We start from the raw sequence: 24,847 nt of genomic DNA, 5'->3' as shown, positions 1-24,847 counted from the left end.
TTAAGTGGGATTTGAAAAGTATTTGCGGCGCACATGGCAATCTCGCTCGGCACAGTGGATGAAAATAACTGCTATATACAGTACAGTAGATCCACTGCTTCATACATTCAGTTTCAGTCATCCAGCAGCACACATGCTCAGACATCACAAAAAAAGTGTTGTAGTGGTAAAACAAAAAAAAAAAAAAAAAAAAAAAAAAAAAAGAGCGAGAGAGAGAACATTTCTCCGAGCTTTATTCCAGAGCCAACACCCTGCTGCTACTCGAGCAACGTGTTGACCTATGGTGAAGTCTCGACCCCCGAATGCAAACTGGCCCACCGCTGCTTAGCAACCACTGCCCTCGCCCAAGCGCCGCGTCCATCTCCAGAGAGTCTAGAATGGAATCTGCCTTTTTCCTCCCCACCGCAACGCGCTTTAACTGAATCAAGATACATTTGGAGGCAAATTTTTGTCTTACTAGTCAGCACACACATGTTACAGTACCCCATTTTCCTGACGAGACCATCTCCGGGGCCTCCTGACAATTGTGGTAACACGGAATTAACATTACTTATCACACGTGTCATATATTTGTAAAGTCCAAAGAACAACAATTAAAACTAGATTTGACTGAATGCACTACTCTAGCTTGGTGCATTCAGCCTAGAAACCATATATTTTTAAAACAGAGAGTCCATTAAACGGTTGGTCTGACATCACCCTGCAGTGTGCTTCTCCCTCTTGCTTTGATCCCTTTCACCAACTTTTGGTAATCAGGAATTCTGTAGGTAACTCCCCGTGGCTTCCAGATAACATATCAAGCGCGGAAAGCTGGTCTGGCCTAGCAACAGTAACTAAGGCTGCCGAGACTTCGGTACAGATCAATCGAAGTATTTATTGCCGCGGACATCGTCATTTTTCTGGGGGCGAGGACAGAGCGTTTTCAACACTTAAGTGGCTCAAAGTTGTCAATCGACCCTATTCAGCGCTAAAATGGATCCCTCTGCAGTAGGAAGGCAAAAGACAGAGCTGTTGAGAGAATTGCAGCTCTCTGACACTGCGCACTCAGTGTGACAGCACGTTTGATTAATGAAGACAATACACCTTACTTTATAAAAAGAAAGACCGATAAGATATCATTAGTGTGGGGGAATTTAGGAAATTGTTTATTCGTCAGACAAGACTGCAGAGCATATTTTCAAAATCCTTAAACAAAAAAAAAAATTATTATCGTTTACTGCTTATTTAAGGTTTATTTTTCCAGTTTAGTGTTTATTGCTATGTTTATTTTTATTGTCATTATTTTTTTTTCTTGTTTACCGTTTAAGGTTTAGGTTCATTTTATTGTCATTTTTCCAATTCAAAGCTTTTCATAAAATTTTTATCATGATGTTTATCGTTTCTTACCAAATATTTACAGCTTATCGTACATCTCTAGGTTACATTTTTCAAAACATTTTTTAATTGTTAACTTCTTAGGTTTGTTGGAGAGGGGAAACATATCCATCTTCTCGTGAGTGTTTCGGTTTATGTACATAGTCATTAGGGGCTACCGACTCTACCGGCTACCGAGAATTTCTGATTTCCCTTTTCCAGTGGAACAAAGCGTCACTTCCTGTTGCATCTTGATCAGTTGCTTCATGGAATGCTTTCTATTCCACACACTAAAGAGAGTACAGCTAGGGGCCTCTACCAACTATGATGAGTGAAACGAGCTGTTTGCGACCAAAAACTTGTAAGACAGAAAGCCCCCACAGGGATGTCCGTATATGGTCAATTCGCATTGTTACACGCATAAGAAAACAAGAAAAATGGCACTCACTAAATTGGACACACTGACCTTCAGTTGGTCATTTTGCAGATTGAGATGTTTATATTGATATTATAGTATTATAAAACAGCCTGATGAGATGATAAGTTGTGACATCAATATATTTTGAATTATATTATAATTAGAATGACAACAAATCAATCAAATACCACGGTCAGATATTATAATCTCAACACGATAAAGTTTAATTAATATATTCACACTCAAAATCTGGCTTGAAACGACAGATGTGGACCAATCAGGGACATTTCAAAATAGAAAATGCTGGTGAATGGGGTGAATTATTTTAAATTGCCTGTAGGAGCCACTTAAAGAAACATTTCTTGAAACTGGTTCATACAAGTGGTTCTTAATGAGGTGTGCACTCACTAAAGTGGGGAAAAATAAAAAATTAAAAATGTTCATCATTGCAGGACCCTACAACTAATGGCCACTCAAAAGAGTGAAATAAAAGGATTTCATCCGCATCAGTCAGGTTTTTTGCAGAGTTGGCCTTTCGAGGTCCATAGGTTAGGCTAAAAGTCGAAAAGCACTCCAGTCGGCCAAAAACACACCGAACTAATTGTGCGTGGTCCTTAAAACTATATAACTACTGTATATAAATAAAATAATCGACACAAGCAAAAATAAGTCTCTGAAATGCCTCAAGCACCCATACACACACAGAGACCATCCGGGCTGTTAACACCAACTTAGCTCGTTATTTGCTTAATTTTAATGGAGACTTTCTGTGTACTTGAGCATTTCTTCTTAAGTTGAGTGCAAGGGTTGACCTAAGCTCTGGGGAGGGAATCTTTGGGGCGAACGCGCCTGCACACAAAGCCAGTTTCCATCATTAGAGAACGCGGCTAATACCAGGAACGCAGCCTATGAGGCTTCTTGGCCATTTCAGAAGAAGGCAGCACAGAACAGCAGCACATGTCTGTCACTCAGTCCTCGGAGGGGACAGCAAACAAACCAGCCCCTGCCTTCCACATGCTCCCCATAATTAACCCACAGGGGAAGAGAGATTGAGGAGAGATGGAGAGGGCGGAGGAGAAAGAGCGAGAGAGAGAGCGAGAGAGAGAGAGAGGCACAAGAGCAAGGGAAAGGATGCAAGAGGAGCTTTTGTGCATGAATGGCTTCGATGTAATGGAAGCGAGCCTCCAGTGCACATCTTTTTGCACATCTATACTTAAAAGTTCTATTGAGGATGCCGGTAATGGAGCCTCCTCCAAAAAAAAAAAAATAAATAAATACTGACAAAAACAATTTTAAGGCCATGGATTTGATTTGGTTTCAGTGAAGAGGCAAGTATTCTATGAACTGAACGAAGCACAATAATTGCATACATTTGCAGGTTTGTGCGTCTCTAATTGTGTTTTTTAATTTTGTATCCCTCTTTCCATTTCAGCATTTGTGTAATGATCATACTTCATACAGTACGTCTACTCACCATCGCTGGGGTCGAGGATCTCCACCGTGGCTTCGGACGGGAACTCCAGGGCTCCCATGACCGGCTCGGACAGGAGGATCTGGAAGGTCTCCGACTGCTCATACTTCCCGTCTGACAGGATCCTGAGGCGCCAGGTAGCCCGGGTTTGCCCTGGGTTGAACTGGACCTGCCGCTGGGACTTCCCCTTAAAGTCCTGCTCCTTCTTCGCGCTGCCGTCCTGCGTCCCGATGCCTGAGAGCCCAACCGACCACAAACAAATGCTTCAGATTTGGTCATACAGTAGCTTGTCATCTTACACTGTGTACGTCTAAGTACTGACTCATTTTTGCGGTTTGACTATTACCTTGTTGTCTGAAAAGCAGAGGTCAAAATGATAGTGATGGCAACAGTATTTCTGACAGAAAACTCTTAAGCTGTTTTCACACATGAACTCCAGACAGTGTCCGGATAATCAGGTCTGGACATTGTCCACAGTTGCCCTTTCACACATGGAGCACACAACCGGAGATCGTCCATGTCAGATGTGTTCACAACTACTGGAAACACTCGGTTTGGTTTAGGTGAGGGGCAGAGCATGGGTAGAGCGTGCAGGAAGCAGGACGTAATGCAATGACGTGTGAAGCGGCAATTATCAGTAATTGTGACTTTTTGGCCTTGACACTCCATGTATTTGGACGTATCAGCAATATAAACGAAAGAGTGGAAAGCAATATAAAGGAAAGAGGAAAGGAGTACGAAGCAGCTGCGCTTCGTGCACAAAGGTAAATAACTGCGCATGATGGAGACGTCATCAACACGCGACACACCCACTCGCTCAGTGTGAATTCTCCGGACAATCACCAGCTCTGTTCACACATACCATTCAATCGGACATTACCAGGGTGCTGGCTGGGTTAATATCCTGTCCCAATTATTCGGACATCTGCGTTCACACATACAGCTTGTGATGTCTGGATCATTTCAAGGTCATAGAGTATGTGTGTAAGCAGCTTTAGATTGATTTTTTAAATTTTATTTAGCATTGTTTGAGGTTGGCGCTTTTGGCGCTTTTCCACCACATGGGACCGACTCAACCGAACCGGACTCTACTGGACCCTACTCACTTTGGTACCAGGTACTTGGTTTTCCACTGCAGATAGTACCTATAGCGATGCCGCATGGAACTGCCGTGACGTCATCTTCAACCCGACACACACAGGAGCAAGGGTAACTAGCGTATGTAAAAATACGCTAGTTATTGTCCTTGGGGTCTTTAAAAAATAGGACGCCAAGAAAAGCAGAAAAGCTTATCCAGCCACACATTGAGAATCAAGAACACCATCCTGTGGACAGCCTATGTTGCTCCTGTGGGTGTCAGGTTCACACACACACTTTCTAAAAAAGAAAAAAAAAATCTCCGCTCTCCGATCTCCGGCAGTTTTTTTCACGTGACCTTCTGGTATCCCCTCAGCTCGCTTGGAACCTCGATGGAGGTGGTGCCAAAATAAGCACCGGGTTCCAGATACTATGCACAACTTTTGCCCAATGGAAACCCAAAAAGGCAAGTAGAGTGCAGTGGAAAAGAGCCATTTGAGAGCTAAATATAATAGGAGTGATGAGCTCAAATCCCCCCATTGGGAAGAAGAGTCGAGCCCGACAGGTGGATGCGGGGGAGGGTGGAGGGAGCGCAGCAGCACAGCAAAGCAGGTGGAGCAGGAAGGATTGACTGCTTAAATAGGCCGGCCAAATAAGGGTGTGGAAACGTGTGGTGCTGTCGAGTTGTCAGACACAACTAGCTCCACAAGCTACGCCTCATGCATCATTTTATCCATTTTCCCCACCCAGGAAACTTTTCCCCAAATTCACTCCGAAAGTTTGACTGTGCAGCACCATCTTCAGAGACAGATATGACAAAAGGAGAGAAAGTGGGGAGAGACAGTCAGACAGGTAGAGCAACCCCTGGCGGGAGGAGACAGAAAGGAGAGGAGCGAAAAGAGTGAGAGAAAACACCCGACACGGCAACACGGTCGCCCCCAAAAAAGTGCGAGACAGAAGAGAGGAGTAGATCTGAACTGATAAGACATTTACATGCTTTAATGTGGCTCTGGAAAGTGGTGAGGGGAAAAAATAAGTGGTGCACGCTTATTTTTTTGCCTTCACCGAAACGCAGACTGAGCCTCAGGAAGGTGTGAAATGAATGTGTGTCTGAGGCATTTAAATAAGCATACTCCACCTTACTGAGACGGATTAACTACCGTGATTATTTCCCTTGGGTAAAATACATGTGTGTGCGTTTGTCTGTGTGTGGGTGTGTATGTGTGTGTGTGTGTGTGTGTGTGTATGTGCACACACCTACACGCATTTGGGTGCCTGTGCATATGCTTGTGTGGTGAGGTGTTTGCACTTCCATTTCTTCTCCTTGAATGTATCCGTTTCATCATCATAACAAGTCTCTGGCGTGAATCCACTTGACAGTCAGCGCGTTGACATGCACTTGAATAAGCTGATCATAATCGGGTTAAACACCTTACCCCGATTATCGCAATCAAGTTAAGCTACAACAGACCTGGATTCCTCCTCAATCATTCGACTGCGGCGCATGCGCCCCAAACCATATTTGCACAATTAACCGGGATTCGACCCCGTACGCACACTTTTGGTCGTAAAGTGAGACGACAGTCGACGGAGGTTTTTCCCCGGGCGATAACGATCTTTTTTTATTTTGGACAATAACGATGACGATCCCGCCATGTAAACTCGGGTAGTTTTCCGTGATTACAGTCTTCCAAACGCACGTTAATCGCGTTGTTACCTTAACCCCGCTATTGAGCGCAATCGGATTATTGAGTGCGTCTCAACGCACTGAGCGCTCCCTCTCACGTCGAACTCGTCAACACGCGCCTTCGAGATCGACCTCCCGTCCCAGAATCCCCAGGGAAGGCGAAGATACATTTAGGTCGAAAATGTGCCGCTCGTATACTACACAAGAGTGAATGTATCACACCGTATGGGCTGCTGAATGCTGCTGAAAATATGGGGAAAAATAAATCTGTGTTTTTTTTGGGTTTTTTTTATAGAGCGGACAGAAAAAGATACAGTAGGTGACAGAGATGCCATGCAGATGACAGAAATGCAAGATCACACGGACGCGGAGATCTGAGAGTCTGACTGCACCAACTGACTACACAGAAACAGAAACACAAATTGCACATACAATCGCTGAACACACAGACATTGTGCGTGAGAATTTGTGAGTTGGTGCTATATTATGTCCGTGCACGCATAAGGTATATGCGTACATCTTGGTAACACATGCAAGCGTGTGCCTTTTTATACATGTACTGTATGTTTAATTTACATCCAACTTCCCAGAAAATGGAAGATATTCCCAACACAGGCACAAAAGCCTTGTTTTTATCACCACTACACATATTATTTGTGACGGGGGGGAATGTGACGGGGTGGAACATTGCATCTTATAATGACAAAAAAATACTCAGTGTTAAATTCATCAGCTAATAATAAGCAGTAAATAACATGTTTTTTCTGGGGTTTTTTTGTTTTTTTTTTATAAATACCACATAGGATGTATTTAAAAACTGCTTTCTTTATTTATTATCAGTGACGGGGTGGATAGGTGGGTTATGCTTGACAGGCGGCATCAAAAATTATATAAAATCTTAATATACGTAATAAATAAATCATAATTCACCAGGTTCATTTCAAGGCCTTCAATACGTTGGTGTGACGGGGGGGGACTTCGGGGACACAAATAAATGACAGTATCAGTATCCGTGCAGAAGGAGAAATTGAACACTCCAACCTTCCCGCTGTATTGGAAAGCCACTCAGATTGAAATCAACTGTTATAAACGTAACATGAGGCAAAAGGAGATGCTTGCACATGACCAGTATGAAAATGATTTATTTTCCATCACCAAGGACAGCAGAGGAAATTATAACACAATTAACGAATGCAAACCGGAGGGATAATAATAATAATAATAATAATAAAATATTAAAAATAAAATACTCTTGAAAGTGCAGGCCTTGACTCATGCAAGGAGTGAAGAAGAGGACAGGAAACGCAATTCAATCTCACCACCCGATGGGTGTTCTCGTCTCGGGCCCGACGGCAGATTTACCGCAAAGAAAGAAAGACGGGATGAAAAAGAAATGAGAGGATGGGGTGAGGAGAAGTGGAGGGCGGCAAAAAATGACAAGAGATCAGACGAAAACGAATAAAAATAATGGGATGGGTGGACCGGAGGGCTAGAGAGAGAGAGAGAGAGAGAGAGAGAGAGAGAGAGAGAAGAACAGCAGGGGATGAAAGAGGTAACAGAGAGGGGGATTCGGAGGGGACCGGGACCTCGTCCAACTGTGTCATCAGGTCCATGGAAACCAAATAAAAAGAAGTGAAGAGGTGAAGAAAGGGTAGAAATTAATAGAAGGGCAGAGTGCGGCGAGAGGGAGGAAGGGATGGGGCGTTTGATTGGGGGGGGGGTGTAGGAGGCGAGAGCGATTAAAGAGAAGGAGAAAATAAAGTTGAGAAAAGACCCAAATGAAGATAAAGAGAACGAGGTGAGGTCTAAACGGATGAGAAGCCGGCGGGAGCGTCAAGGTGAGTGACGGCGATGGCGGACTGAGGCTGGCCCCCACTACAAGACTCTTCCGAATCTTAACAGACGTTGACAGTGTGAGGGAGCCCACACATGACGACAAATCACGATAAAAATGTAACAGTTCCACTCACCAACGACCAGAGTCCTAATCTCGCTGAGCCACACGAGAGAGTTCTGACGCTCACAGCCGTGAATCTCAGCGGGTTTACCCGGGTTTTTTTTAAACTTGGGTAAACCCACTAAAAAAAGGCGATTGACGCCTTTCCCATTGCCGAAAGAAATGTCGTTTTTTTGAGGGGGGAGGGCGGGGAGCATTTGATGGTCCCCCATGCGGGAGAAGAAAACTTCTGATTTTGATGTTGGATTCAAAATGGGATATGAAATGATCGAACGATACGCTGATAGTCGTGTCGATGAATACAACTGAGACCCCTGGTGTTTCCTTTCCCACTCATGACAAATGCCTGATGTTAGCGGGAGTTGCAGGGTATTTGGTGGAGTGGGAAAGGGCTATAACGTGACTTTGCAGTAAACAAACATGGCGGATGACAGACAGGAAGAACTAGCAATTTGTCACCATGGCTGCTGCTGTGTTTATGACTTGTTCTGTTTCAGTCTGCTTGGCTCCCGACTGGCTCTCGTTCCTTCCCATGTGACAATCCACAGACCCAACCTTGGCGACCCCCCACCCACACACACTACTACTTGCTACTTGCTACTTGCAAGATAATCCTTAGAACCATCAAAAAGATCTGGACTTTGTCGGAAGGGGGGAATTGGGCCCAAAATCGGCTACATTATCTTGTAGTCTGTACCCTGCTTTAGACGTCCGTCAATATGGGTATCCGTCAGTGAAGAACAAGGAGGAATTTAAGGTTTAAACCACATAATTTCCACACAATATATATCCCCTATGTGCTATCTTGCCATCTTCAACAGGACAGGAACTCCACCGCGGCATCAAGTACAGCTGCTAACGAGCATTAATCATTTTTCAACATTGAATCTCAGAACACATTCTTCAACATTCAAAAAAATGTGTTCACACATCTCAGGTGATAATATCCTATTTCTTTTCAAAGGTTGCTTTGCTAAAGATGGCTTAAATGAGTAACAGGATTGAGTTTTTAACCCTGTTACTTAACCATTTAGCTTGTGTACTTCATACGTGTTTTGCTTTGCTCTCACCTCTGTGCTTTGCTTCTATTTTCACCAGTCTCAGCACCCTTTTCCTGCTGCTTAAAGAAGAAACAGTGGCTCCATCTTACAACTGGACACTTATTTTACAACTGTTTATAAAGGATTACTACCAGCACTAGCTACAGGGTGGTCTACAGCTCCCCTCGCCTTGGTCAGCGAAGCTTAGCTTAGCTAAACTAAGCTAAGCTAAGCGAATTAGCAGCAAGATGCTAATGATTGCAGTTCTGGAAACCAAAATTCACCAGTTAGAAGTGAGCGTGGAGGTGAAGGACTATGTGGGAACGACACCACTTTACCATCAAATCAAAACAGTAGTACACAAATTAGTGCCAACAAGACGATCAAGAAACAGGAGGGCTGTGTACCGGGTAATAAAGCTCCTCCTTGGAACTCACTCGGTGCTAAGCCTAAGAGTAAATCATTTCCCTGGGGAAATGAGAGGACGATTAACGGGCAGAGCCCTGAGACCTGAGATCTGTGGTGCGAGCGGATGACCTGCAATATCATCCAGGCATAGCGCCTCTTCAACCCCTGTCCTTGGTAGGATATAACCGTGGACAGCTGCGAAAGGGAGAACTAGCAACAAACCTCCCCAACATCCAAGTGTGAAACTGGAGAACAGATTTATCTCCGCTGTTGCAGGACCCTGGATCTCCCTCTGTTGACATGGATAACCTCTCATCGTCACACAGCAAGGTAAAGACTGAGAGTAACTCAGAAAGTAAAAGGCTGCAGGGAAAGCTAACGACTGTGCCCCGAATGCTGATTGTTTGTGACTTTGCTGTGAAAGATATAAAAGCATGTGCAGTAAGAACACCAGGATACACCATTTCCCAAGGATATGGTCTCTAACATGACAGAAAGAATCCTACGTATCGCGGCTGCACAGCCAACTGTGAAAGCCATTGTCGTGCACATAGGGACCAGTGATGTTGTGAAACAGTCTGAAGTGCTGAAACGAGACTTCATTGATCTGTTGAACACAGTCAGCTCCTTGAACGCTGAGGTGTTTAGCAGTGGCCCTCTACCACCTCAGAAGCGGAGTTGAGAGATTCAGCAGATTGTTGGAACTGAACACATGGCTTTCAACTGCATGTATCGCCCATTCAGTGCAATTTATTGCCAATTTCCACATTTTCTGGGAGCGCAGACATCTTTTTAAGGGAGATGGACTTTGCCTTAACAAATCAGTAGTAAAAAATTTTTATCTCCAGCTTATTTTACTTCCTGCGACAGCCATCTGTTCCCTCTACCAAGGACAAGAGACAAGAGGAATCAAAACAAGAAGAAGACCTAACACAAAGTGGAAACTATGAAAGAGAGCCACCTCAACCTTGCCTCCGCCTGAATAGAGCTTTAAGCATGAAAGTCTTCACAGGCAAGAGGAAGAGGAGTCTGCACACGTCCCCCTCACCAACAAGCGCCTGTGAAGATTCAACTTCTTCACCCCTCCAAACACCCCATCCAGGTCACCCTCCTCTCCAGTCACCGTCCCCTTCACTGACATGATGAAAGAGCCGGTCACTGCCGGGACCAGACTCAGCCCCCACCCTAATCCTACTTTCTTTCCTCTCGGCCTCCCTCGGTGTCCACCTCCACCATTGGCACAATCGTCACAGATACAGCGGCCACCACCTCCCCCACATCCACGACGCCACCTGAATCGTTCCTCTGTCCCCCCTGCCTGTTAAAAACACGGCATGTCCAGTTAGGTGTGTACAAAATACACCAAGCTCTAACTGATATCTGCTGGATCCAGGCTGCAAGGCTAACGGCACTCATGCCTCTTCCCAGGACAAGCGTTTCTAAAGTCGTGGTGACTGATGTTGCTCTCTCTGATCATTCCTGTGTTTTCCTTGAAAGTACTGTACTATCTCCGTTTGAACAGAAATGTTCAAACAGAGGTAATCACAAAACCGCATATCACTGAAGACACCAGTGAAATATTAACACGCAGTCAGTGCCGTCATATCAGGTAGAGGATATGTGGTGTCCCCGTGTCTTCGCAAAATCAATTCAATACTATTACACAATTGAATCCGATCAACCATAAAAACTTAGAGGACATCATACAACATCTTAAACCCTCCTCCTGCTGCCTTGCTATTCTACCGACAGGCCATTCTTAAAAAATAACAATTATAGACCTATGTCAAACATTTCAAGTAAAACCATTGAAAAAGCTGTTTTTCAACAGCTGAACATTTTCTTGGCACAACACAAGTGTTTTGATGTCTTCCAGTCAGGATTTTGACCACACCACAGCACTGAGACTGCTCTTGTTAAGGTCTTCAATGACATTAATCTAAATACAGACAGTGGCACAATCTCACTTTTAGTATTACTGGATCTCAGTGCTGCATTTGACACGGTGACCACAACATATTACTAGACCGACTGGTAAAACTGGGTGGGATTTTCTGGCATAGTACTAAACTGGTTTTGAATTCTACTTAACAGAGAGGGAGCCTCGTCTGTTTACGTTGACATGCCCCCCGTGGCTCAGATTATGGAAAACAACAAAATATGTTACCATAATTACACAGACGACACACACATTTACATAACCATATCACCAGGGGACTATGGCCCAATACAATCACTGAGCAAGTGCATTGAACAAATCAATGACTGGATGTGCCAGCATTTTCACAATTAAACAAAGACAAAACTGAAGTAATTGTTTTTGGAGCCAAGGAAGAATGACTAAAAGTCAGCGCTCAGCTTCAATCAGTAATGATGGAAAGCACAAACCAAGCCAGAAATCTTGCTGTGCTCATGGACTCGGACCTTCATTTCAACAGCCACATTAAAACCCAACTACAAAGTCAGCCTACTTTCACCTTAAGAATATATATAGGCTTAAAAGACTTACGTCTCAGCAGAATTTGGAAAAACCTGTCCATGCGTTCAGCTTTAGTAGACTGGACTACTGTAACGCTGTCTTTACAGGTTTTCCTAAAAGATCGATCAGACAGCTGCAGTTGATTCAGAACGCTGCTGCTTGAGTCCTCATTAGGACCAAGGTAGTAGATTGTATCACTCCAGTTCTCAGATTCTTACACTGGCTTCCTGTCCGTCAAAGAATGGCTTTCAAAATACGACTGTTGGTTTGTAAAGCACCGAGTGGTTTAGGGCCAAAATACATTTCTGATCTTCTGCTACGTTAAGAACCGTCGAGACCTCTCAGGTCGCCTGGGACTGGTCTGCTTTCTGTCCCCAGAGTCAGAACTGAACACGGAGAAGCAGCATTCAGCTTTGCTGCACCATATTTCTGGAACAAACCCCCGGAAAACTGCAGGTCTGCTGCAACTCTCACATCTTTTAAATCAAGGCTGAGGACTTTCCTGTTTGCCGCTGCCTTTTACTCAACCGAATATGAATTTCTTGCACTGCAATGTAACTTTTATGATTTGATTTTTATGCATTCTATGTATTCTGTTTTTTAACCTAATGCATTCCATGTCATTTTATACTGTGTTCTTTCCTTTTATAATGTGTTTCTTTTGCACTTTGTCTTCATGCTTTTGATGTTTTATGTAAAGCACTTTGAATTGCCTTGCAGTTGAAATGTGAATACGAGTGGCTTTGTGCGCACTGTATTATAACGACTTTGGCCTTTCCGAGACGACGATTTCAGAAAACTGAAAAGATCTCCAGACCGGTTCTCCGGGGCTAGGATATCACCTTGACAAGGTGAAACACTATTTGGGGAATAGGCAGAATAATTGTTAATCAAGAGGGAAACAAGGTTGATTTGATTCATTTCTTGCACTGCACTGTAACTTTTATGCATTCTTTGTTTTCTAGATTCAAGATTCAAGATTCAAGATTTTTATTTGTCACATACATATACATACTTCCATACATATATGCAGTGAAATGTAATGCAACGCACCCGGTGATAGCACACAATATGTCCTAGGAAAAAATAAAAAAATAAAATAAAATAAAAAGTAGAAAGTTCCTTTCTAATAGACCGACTAACTGACTCCTAAAACGTAATACAGTAAGTGGAATACTTATAGAATAAGATAAAAAATATATAGAATAAAATACAATAAAAATAAATTGAAATAAAATGGAATAGGTAGAAGGAATATGCCTATGTATATACAGATATGTGCATTTAAAGTGGCATGTGAATTCATTTTCTATTCTTTACTTCATGCATTCTGTCCTTCTATAACATGTTTCTTGTTCACTTTGTGGTAATCCTTAGATGTTTTATGTCAAGCACTTTGAATTCCCTTGGTGTTGAAATGTGCTGTATAAATAAACTTGCCCTGCCTTGCATCACACTGGCAAATATACAAAATGTGCCTAACTAGCATTGATGCTAATGGCGTGAAGACAATAAGGATGTTCCAGTGATTTACCTAAACAAAATAAATGAATTACTTTAAAGCTAAGCTGTAATTTTGGAAACAGGGACTTTGACTTTGTCACTCTGCACTTTTATCGTGAACTGAGAGTGAAAACACAGAAAAAAAAGAACAAGAGAACTTATTTTACCTCTTCCCACAGCTTTCAGGAAGTTCAAACGATGCAACTTCTTGTTGAACGCGTGACTTGTGGAATATCAAATATTTCAAAGGGGGGATTGAGTGAATATTTTGGGACACAACTAAAATTTACATTTTTCGATCATCTATAATGAATTACTACTGTCGCGTGATGGACGCTCCCGCCCCCTCACAGTTTGATTTAACCAGCCCTAAGTTTTCCCTATGTTTGTTTCAAATTGATCTTTTACACCCGACATTCATGATGCACATACAAAGTTTAAGCACATAATAACGACACATGTGTTTTGTTTCATATAACAGTCATATTTTATTGCCGGAATTTAAGTTTGTCACCCCTGCTGGAAAGGACAAGACCTCCACAGCTGCAGGGCTTAACAAACTGCGGAGGAGTCCATCCAGTTCAACCTCCTGGGGAGGGGGGCTGGTGGTTTATTTTGTATTTTATTTTGTGATTTTTCTTTCACCCCTCTTGTGTCTTTTTGGTCTGGTCCTATACAGTATATGTTCCCTCTTGTTTCATTTGGGCAGGCCTGTATGGTGTGTCTAGTTGTCTTTACGGTCACGCCCGTTTAAGTTCTTTTGGCCTCATTTTTATTTGTTTTTATCATACTTCAGTTAATTTTGAACCCTCCTGAGTTGATCATATTAATTTGGTCAACAAATCCAAATTTTGCCTCAATCTACCTGCGACTCCTATGTCCGATGATGTTTTGTTCTTTGAAACGTACTGAAATGTAGGTTGCTGTATAGGACACATGACTTTATCGCAAAAACTATTTCACCTTAACTTTGCATCCATATTTATACATTTTATATCAGTGGGACACCAATGGCACCCCAATTGTGGAAACACCTATTTGCTGTATGTAAATCTGTGCTACTGTGTTAAATAATTGTTTGTAATGTTTGTCTCACCCCTCTCGTGTCCATTTTTATTTATCAGTCCCTGTTAGGGATGTTAAGAATAAATCGACTATCGATTAGTTGCTATAAGGATTTAATCAATCAAGATTTTGTCTTACCAATAAGAACTGACCAATCTGCGGTATAGGTATTGAATCAATGTGAGTCTTTGGGGCACAGGGCTTTTCGACAAAAAAAACAACAAAAAAAAACCCCAGCCAGGAAGTAATAGTAGTTCAAATATTTAACTCGCGCACTGACGGGTCGTAGATGTTCCCGCAAAAGCGAAGCAGCTCAGAGCCTTGCCTCAAACTTCTCCATTTTGAAATGAAATGGGGAGAAGCGCCCGTCGCGCCGCAGTCTGACGGGCGCCACGGGAGGCGCCATGGTGCCACCCCCTGGTGATGTCATTAGCCTTCACGTCAACAATTCATCGACGACTGTTTGTCGAGTTTAACAGCTATAGATAAAGGAAATTCCTTTAAATTTGCTAAAAGTGTTCCCTCCGGTGTCATCTGGTTAGGCCCATCTTTATTTTAAACCAGGTTTAAGTTATTTTGACCTCAATTTTATTTCTACTCAATGGTAGATATTGATATTCGTACACATCCTAATTTGTCTTTGGTTGACATTCCTTCCCTCCGACTTCCCCCCACCCCCCTACTTCATTCTTTCAGAACCCGAACGTTGCGGAGGGCATCTTTGAACCTGGCTCTTATCTCCGTGCATCCCGCTGCCCGCCCGACCCCGCTCCACGTGCACGTCCCGTCGTGACGGTGCACGTGCAACGACCGTCGTTGCGAGGCTGCAGCTCAGCTTTCATCAGCTCACCATCTCAGCTGGGGAGACCGCCTTTGCCGTTCGTCTCTATCCCTGATATACTGTATCTGTATCCATCCATCCATCCATCCATATATCCATCCATATATATATAGCAGAAGCTACGGATATGGTGTGTGAGCACCTCAAACGTCATTTAACTGGGATAAGAAAGATGATACCTTCCACTATGATCAGCCTCAAACCTGCTTACGGCTATCTCCTCCAGGCTCCAGGCTAAATTTTTTGGCTCACGCCGGCATGTTTGGTAAAAGCTTTTGGGACATGCGGGGGATAAGCCCGACTCTTATTCCAACACGACTCGAAATTTTGCTCAGGAGCTCGCCGGTAACCGGAACGTTAATTACAGAAGTAAACACGCACCTTGTCTCGTAGGATGAAGACAGAGAAGCAAATAATAGCGAGGAGAAATGAAAAAACGATTTGCTGTGCGTCTTGCTATCGATGCGGAGAAAGCTGTAGCCAATGGAGACCTTGGCATTGGACTAAAACTGATTAGGCCTAATTTTAGATTACAGACACTTTTAATGTGGACTAACTGAAATGGCCGTTATGAGTCAGGGTTTAAAAAAGTCTCAGACCCGCCCTAGTCTTGGGTTTAAAAAAAATCTGATTTCCAGAAGGAAGATTAGAACTAATCCAGGTCTAAGAGAAGCTTAAATGAAACCTGACTAGAGGCAGGTTTATCTTTGGATTAATGGACGTGGGGCCTCCAGGTCGACCTTGACAATAGAGGAAATGGATCATCTGGACTAAGACCAGCACCAAGAGCAGACAGATGGAGCTGACTAGTCCTTCATCACCTTAGTCCAGGACTTCCTAGTCTACAACTCATTCATCTTAAACTAAGCAACACCTCAGTAAAGCATTTTTCTGGATTCATTTAACTAGGATTATCTTAGTCCCGATTTAGATTAAACCCTGTCTGCAAAACTGCCCCTATGTGTCTCAGTGGCAGAAGCTATAGCCTCTCAGGACACGCCTGGCTTACGGTACGGAAGTTCGAAAAGGCCATAATGTCCCTGCAGAATGGCTCGGTGTGAGCAGTCAACGCTCTGCACGCTGAGCTTTTCAAACGCAGATCTTCCTCGTTTCCACCAAACCGCTCAGCGATGTCTTCCTCCAGCAGATGAGCACTCGTGACGCCGTCCCTGAAGCCACCGATGAAATACCCTGAAAAGGCAATCTCATGAACCGTGAAAACTGCCGAGGAGTCACTCAACTCTCCATCCCCAGCAAAGCATTGAGCTCAAATCAAAGTTCTCCTCAAGCAGACAGAGCCTGGCATTGGCATCAAGCTAGGACAGTGGCGGGCGGGATTCAGGAGAAAAGAAGAAGATGGAGAAGCAAGAAGATGCAGGGACCAGATTTTCACAGTTAGAGACCCCTGCCGAGCAATGCTCATCGTCGAGAAGCGGCTTGTGTTGATTTTCGTGAATGCATTTAATCGTGTGCACAGAGACATCGGATGGAAGATAACAAACTAATCATATTCCTGAGAAAATAATTGCCGTCATTAGTGCTCTACAAACACTTTGAATGTCGTGTGATTATATCACAGTCTCTCCAAGCGGTTCCCTGACAAATATTCCTTCTCCCTCTTCATGCTGGAGGATGAAAAACCCACTAGCAGACAACCCCAGAGGCAATCAATGGACTCTGTTCATCCATCTAGAGGATGTGGACTTTGAATTTTGGTGATATAGCTTTACCTTCTAGACTTTTCTAGCTGTTCTAACCAATGGCTCTACCTGCTTGTCAATAATATCAAATATCCTTCTAACGATTGTTTATCTTGTGTGTAATTATCTTATGAAAGCAGCAACAGTCATCCCCAACATTATCGTCAGATGATGCATATCAACACCACCCCTATAATGCCTGTTGTGTTATTATTCTGTCTCTCCCTCAGACACTTGCCCTCTACCTCAAACTCTCTCTCTTCGCTTCGTCCTTCGCTCCAGAGTGTATGTAGTCCTGTCCGTCCGTCCCGGCATCAGACTACCTGTCCCACTCAACTGCCCTGCCCTGCCCTGCCCTGCCCTGCCCTGCCATGCCCTTTCTACGCTGATCTAGCTGCTTGCCTGACCTTCCTGCATCTGCCTGCCTGCCGTTCCTGCGTTACTGATCTTCCCGCCTGGTTGATCTTCCCAGCCCGCTGCGTAATATCCTTTCCGCCCCTGGTCTCCCTGCAATAAACCATTGATCTTTTGCACCTTCTCCTGAGCCTCTGTGTGTCCTGCATTTGGGTTCACCGGACTGCACTTGTGACAATGCCTGTTCTAATATTTGACAAACCAGTGGAAAATATCATTTCACCTATCTCGGCAGCTTGACCAGACGGGACCGTAGGGTGTAAAACAACATCAAAGCAGGCATAGCTACATGGAGGCATGCCGTCTTGCTAATAACGGAACATTTGGAAATATTGGCAATACTTGGGTTTAACATTAAAAATCCAACTCAAAATATATAATTTGAAAACTGTTCTTCAAGCCTGATATAAAAAATAAATGCTTAAGACTTTCCACAATGGAAGCCTGAGGATTATTTACTGTATCTCCTGGAGCTCCCCACTATGACTGAGAATGGGCTGGAACTCAACCCAAAAAAACAGCCAAAGGTAAATTGTTGGACCAGCCAAAAGAAAAATATAAAGTAGTAACTCACAAGTGATATTCTTTAAGTTGACTAATAATTATGGAATGACTGCTCAAGTTCTCACGAGCAGCGTGTGACAGACTCCACTAGTATAATTCAATGTGAGCTCACAGTGATTAATTCCTTGATGCTTTCACATTAGGTGGAAATGTAGAAACAAATCCGTGTGAATGTGTAAAAACAATGATCTACAATTGGCCTAATAACCCTTCAAAGTCTGAGTCGGCTGGTCAAAACAGATTGCATTCCATTTCCTGTTAAATAGGTTTTGGAGTAGCCAGCTAAAAGCAATGAAATAAAATAAAATACATAAATCGAACTGAAAAAAGTCAGACTGCCATTCAGTGGAGTTTATTGATTAATTGATGTTTGATTGTCAGCAAACGTTTCGGGCCAGATGTCCTCATAGGTGTGACTCGTGACCCATTCCCAGAAAACATTTACAATGCATGAGCACGGCTGAACTTCAGAAAAAAATTGGAATATGGAACAGATGGAGGCCAGAGTGTGCTCTTGCAAGAGGAAGGGGCATTAAAATGCATGGGGGTGTAGAGGGCGGAGAGGATTTTAATAAAGTGTTACATATATTTATATATACTGAACATATATGCTTTTTTTTGTTCTGTGCTCTATAAACTATAACTAAGGTATAATCTGTTCAGTATGTGTGGGACGACTTTCGATCGCAGTTCCTCTGGATAGCTTCGTAGAAAATGCCATGAACTCTATCTCACACTGTCAGGGCACAATGCCATATGAACACAATTTGTTAACACTGACAGTCTCAATCAGGGGCGTGTCTATGGGTGGACTGGGTTGGGCGTTGCCAACCCAGAGATAAGCCTTGCCCAGCCAGATGAATCATCTGCCCATCCAATGAAAATCAGTGTTACATGCCTGTCAACCGTGCCGTTTTTCCCGGGATTCTCCTGTATTTCTCTCCCGCTGTCCTCCCGTTTAAATATTTCCCACTAATCTCCCGTATTTTTAACCTTTCTAAAAAAAAAAAGTTGGCGATCACGGTAGATGTCCATCGGAAAAAACGGCCACGCCAGACGCCTTGATGTTGCCGGAGGGAGAGGAGGAATATTGAAAACCACAGCGATTTAAATATTTTTCAACACAGTTTGATAATACTGTGACGTACGTGTGGCGGGGTCGACCAGACAGACACAACGAAGGAGCCGACGGAGCCCCTGTGTAAAGCGGAAGCTGCTTTTATCGCCTTACAATTGCCCCTGGGTTGAGGTGTTCAATCGGAAAAAATAACCTGGGATGGCCGTGTTTTTTTTTTCCAGACTTCTCTTCAGAAACTCTCGCTCTCCTTCCACTCGCACCCAGCCCCCTTCTTCCACACTGTCCTGGACACCTCCCCTCCGATCAGATGAAATGATTATGCACGTTATAACAACCCATCAATGAACTTGAACCCCCGTCTCCTCTCCCCCCACATTCATACACACTCAGACTCGTTTGCGTGTTTGTTCTTTGTATTTAAAACGGGTCTTGATCAATAAAATCCTGAATAAGCGAATCCCACAACAGCTCATAGGTCCCTGGTACAATGTAGACTCACAACACATTTAAACTGATTGCACTCTTTAAAAAACATTTCTGCATAGTTTTATCTGCCGTGTTGCTGGGGGAAAGGCTCACGTAGCCGCCTGCAGATGAAAAACAATAGACCTGAAATGCAGCGCGGCGGATGTGGCCGGTGGAGCAACAGCGGGGCATTAACATGGGTTCAATACGTCGCACGTCGCTTTGTTTTTCTAATCAAAACTGATAAAACCGCGTGTTTCTAGTGTGGCCATAGAGAGCAAAAAAAGCCCTGTGCGTAACGTAACGGGGAGACTTTCTCAGTCACTCTCTAACCCCACCCATTCTCAAAATTGAACTACGCCCTTGTTTATATACCCTATTTAGGAAAAAGCAACATTTTTGTTGTTGCCCACCCAAATAATCCAAATGCCCACCCAAAGATGACATCCTTGTAACACCTCTGAATTGAAGGGATGATAAAAAGGATGAAAAGGAACTCTCATTACGGTGACATTGTTTCTATTCAAGGGTGGAATTATTCTGTTTTGAAACGTGGGGTTGAAACAAGGTTTTGAGTATGGCTCATAGTGGAGGAGATGGGAAAAAGTAATGGCTTTTTGCGTGAACATGTTGTGCTGCACACTATAAAGCTATGTGAGGGATGTTCTTCCAGCTTTCAGAGTGTAAACGTGTTATGTCAATTGAGAAAAACAAATATGAGTGAGTAATGTTTTCGAATAGAAAGCGCAAACAGGGATGTCCATATGCGCTCAATGCGCGGTGTGAAAAATGCCACCCATTTGTCAATAAGTGCAGTTAAGGGACGTTCAATTGGGTTGTATGAGTCTCACACGGTCAATAGTGGAAATAATGTGAAGGAACTGCCGGTGCTGTTAAAACCGCCACTGAAACCATGTCCCCACAAGAACAGCGGCCCTTGACTGCAACAAGAGAGGAGTGGGGTTGGGGACGTTTTATGCCACCGAGACCGAGGATCTGTGCCATTTGAAGCGTCGAGACAGCGGGAGTAGCTTGACTTACCAATGAATGAGGTCTCTCCCAGGTAGCCTCTGCGTCTCAGCACCACCTCCAGGAACTTGTCCTCCTCGTCCACCACGTAGTACTCCTTTTCCAGGGAGATCCAAGACCAGTCCAAACGGAACTGCTGCCCCTTCAGCTTGTTCCCACCTGGACACAGTCAAATGGTACACAAATGATGACTTCTTATGAGTGGTAATTATAACATTTATTATCATAAATATTTTTCTTATAATAATAATCAACACAATAATAATAATAATAATAATAATAATAATAATAATAATAATAATAATAATAATAATAATAATAATAATAATAATGACAATGAGGATGATGAATATTATTGTAACTATGTAGTATTGTTGTTATTACTGTCATTATAAATGAAGTTGTTATTATAATCATTATCATATTGTTGATTCCTATGTGAATTGAGAGTTCTCAGAGGGTTAAGGGCCATATCAAGAAACTTTCCCTTGACATTTATTTCATTTAAATTACAATGAGGAACTTGTTACAAGGCTACTCTTCCCAGAAAATATGTTTTACATTATTTCTCGGAATATGAATGTGTATAAGGTGCATGGAAAGGGCAAAAAAAGCAATGTTTTGAGAAGAAAATCATAATCCCTGAGAAGATGAAGTATAACATTTTTGTGAAAAAAAAAAACAAATTATCTGAGATTTTAAATGGAAATCTATTGGAATAAAAACAGACGGCAAATTCACAAAAGGATTGCACAGCTTTTGCGGCCGCGAAATGTATGCAAATAAGCGAAAGAGAAACCATCTAATTCACAAAGCGCCCTCAAACGGTGGAATGCACCCCTAATTGTGCTGCCTGGCAAATAGCGTCTCGATGCGCCGGTGCTATTTGCACATATTTAAATTATGTATTATTCATAGATTTTGATGCAAAATTGGCCCATTTCTATGCAAATGAGGTTCATTGCAAAAAAAACATCCAATTCTCAAAGGCCGGCACAAATTGCCACACGAAGTTAGAAAAATTATATAAAATTATTACCGTCTGTAGAGAGCTGGTGGTAACTGAACAGGCAAAAGAAATAAAATCCCCCAAATAACAGTATACATGAACAATCAAAAAAACAACACAATTTTTGGGGGTTTTGTTTGGAGAAACACATAGCAGATCGGATGCAGACGACCATATAATGAAATCCCGAGAGTCCATAGAGTTGTAAAAACTTTTGGACAACTGATGCGCAATTCATGGTTCTATTAGTGGCCACAATCCATTCTTTGTGAATTCGCCCAAAGAATCTTTTTGAAGGCAAAGTTGGAAAAGTACCACTTCTAAGATTGTTCTCTAGCGGTTGTTTTGATTGTTCTCCATCTATGATTAAACTCAAACGCTCAATTTTTTTCTTGCCCTTCATGGTTTTTTCTCGCGAATTTCTCGTACTTTCAAATTAAATTTACTTAATTGAATCACAGACATATTTTCGAGCAGTTTTATCTTCCGATGCCCTAATATGCTTTCATAGCCCCTTTCAGAAAATGTAGAATCTAAAATAGAATTACTTGCTGGCCTCCCACAAATTGACTTAGTGCTGCATGTTAAATAATTTGCAAGTGAGGGCGTTCTGCTAAATTTCTTAATATCTCTGTAGAATTATGCATGTATGTGGGTGGATCCATGGCTATTTACATCTTTGATGTAACTTCACTAAATCTGACAGCTCAATGCTCGATAAAAGCTTGAAGAGAGAAATGCGGAGCTTTTATGACCAGAGGGCACAATTATATCAGTAATAGGAAAAACAGCATGTAAATGACTGCATGGAGGCCGGACTCCACACGTCTGTTCACAGAATACTAATGGATTTATAAAACGACACAATTATGTATTTCTCTTATCACCCACTGTCAAACAGCCAGCCTTTTCTATGTCAACTCGATTAACATTCAAATTTAATCCAGTTTACTCCCCAACATTTTCCTTCACTTCTTCCCGTGCCAACCATAATGGGAAGGCATCCTAGCCAACCGTGACTGTCACTTGATAAGTATCACCGAGGAAGTGTTGACAGAATAAACAGCCGCGTGCTCCTGTTCGCCTATATCTGTCACCTGAACAAGCAAGGAGAGGGAGGACGCTGCTTTGTGCCGCTAAATTACCCAACCTGACGCAACAGGAAGAGAGAGCCATGCAGTCCCTAAACGGAAAATAGAGCGAAAACATTGTGAAAAGAGAATAAAAGATCAAGGGGACGGGCTCTGTTTGCCACTGCTTTTGTGGGAATGAACAATGGCCGGCCATGCCTGGAATGTCTCTGACCGTTCAACTCTCAGTTGGCGCATAAGTTCGTGCTGGATCATGAGCGTGCCCGGCGGAGATTGAGCGAAAAGTTCAGATGGGAAGACGACTTCTCCTCACTGTCACCAATCATTCGATTTGAATCACGTGCAGTTTACTTCACCAACCCAACCCCTTAAACCGAACAATGGAGTATTTGGATTGTTACTGGCTTCCCTGTTGTGTGTCATTTCAGATGCTATGTTCTTGTGCTCCCACCTTCACCCGCATCTCCAACCGCATCAGGTCCCATCTCCACCACTATCAGGTCTCATCTTCACCAGTATCAGGCTCCGTCTCCTCCACTATGAGATCCTAACTCCAACAGTGTCAGGTACCATCTCCACCACTATCAGGTACCATCTCCACCAGTATCAGGTCCCATCTCCTCCACTATGAGATCCTAACTCCAACAGTGTCAGGTACCATCTCTGCCAGTATAAGGTAACATCACTACCATGATCAGGTACATCTCCACCAGTATCAGGAACCATCACCACCAGAATCAGGTCCTATTTCCACCAGCATCATAACCCATCTCTATCAGCTGCCACCCAGTTCTGCATAGAGGTCATCTCCACCAGTATCAGTTCCCATCTCCTGCACTATGAGATCCCCACCAGTGTCAGGTGCCATCTCCGCCAGTATCAGAACCCTTCTCCTCGAGTATCAGGTCCCGTCTCCTCCACTATGAGATCCCATCCTCCACCACTATCAGGTACCATCACCCCCAGCATCAGATCCCATTTCCACCAGCATCAGAACCCATCTCCACCAGCTGCCGCCCAGTTCTGCATAGAGGTCATCTCGAAGCTCCAGATCTATGTTCCATACAATCATATTGTATCATTCGGTGGAGTCTCAACGGTAAACTTTGGCTGTTGTTGTTGTATTCAACTTTTATTCCATCTAGTCTTATATTGATTCACAATAACGGAACACCGTCACTATGTGTGTGTGTGTGTGTGTGTGTGTGTGTGTGTGTGTGTGTGTGTGTGTGTGAGGGATATGTGACAGTTGTCACATCCGGCTCTATTAAAGATGCTTTCGAGGCTCTTCGTTATTTTGTCCGGTCAGCATGCCAGGTCTTAAGTCGCTGTCACAGTCTGCAAACATAAGACTTATAGGTCACGTTGTGAGCTTCTCTCTCTCTCTATCTCTCTCTCTCACACACACACACACACACGTACCAAATCTAAAACACGTTCCCAAACACGGGGATGCTATCGGCCTGTGTTGATGACTCTGTTACATGTTAAGCCGGCGTGGGGCAGAGAACTCAGCGGAGGTGAGGAGTTCACCGCAAAGGCGCTCTCCGCCTTCTTTTCGCGTGCAGCATGCTGAGGTGAGGGGACAGCTAATATAAATTAATCAGCACCCATCACCGGAAGGGCATGCATGCGCGGCGCAAAGAAGTCACACTTCCGGGGACGCGTGGGGAAGGGGGGAGAGGTCACACGCACAACACACTAACACCGCATGAGCAGATACAGTAAAGCATGATAAAGCACACACATCGCGTTCCAAATTATTATGTAAGTTATAATTTTCTCTGATTTTCTTAAACAGTCGATGCAAATGACAGTCAGTATAATTTTCAAGTCATCAACCATTAGGGTATAATTCGAATGTTATTGAAGAAACCTCAGTATGTTATCAAAAATAAAAAACTCAAAATGCACTGTTCCAAATGATTATGCACAACAGAGTTTCAAAACATTTCATAGGTTGTAAAGAACTGAAAATGGTAATTTGTTGAATTTGCAGCATTAGGAGGTCATATTTACTGAAATCAAAAGCTATTTCAATCAAAAACATCTTAACAGGCCAAGTTACATGTTAACATAGGAGCATTCCTTGATATCACCTTCACAATTCTTGCATCCATTGAACTTGTGAGTTTTTGGAGAGTTTCTGCTTGAATTTCTTTGCAGGATGTCAGAATAGCCTCCCAGAGCTGCTGTTT

General features: G+C 43.1%; 1 protein-coding gene across 1 annotated transcript in view; it reads right to left on the bottom strand.

The window, feature by feature from the left end:
- frem2a (FRAS1 related extracellular matrix 2a) overlaps window positions 1-24,847 on the bottom strand; it is a gene marked incomplete at both ends in the record, with an annotated part of 90,755 nt that overhangs the window by 45,074 nt on the left and 20,834 nt on the right. The window contains 2 exons of the mRNA XM_080013495.1: window positions 3,246-3,476; window positions 20,562-20,708. Of these exons, the coding sequence (XP_079869621.1) occupies window positions 3,246-3,476; window positions 20,562-20,708 (378 nt within the window). The remainder of the gene's footprint in view (window positions 1-3,245; window positions 3,477-20,561; window positions 20,709-24,847) is intronic.

The sequence above is a fragment of the Zeus faber genome (assembly GCF_960531495.2).
Source record: "Zeus faber genome assembly, chromosome: 14".
NCBI classification, from domain to species: Eukaryota; Metazoa; Chordata; class Actinopteri; order Zeiformes; family Zeidae; genus Zeus; species Zeus faber.
The sequence above is the reverse complement of the archived record's forward strand: the minus strand, read 5'-3'. Positions and strand labels throughout refer to the sequence as shown.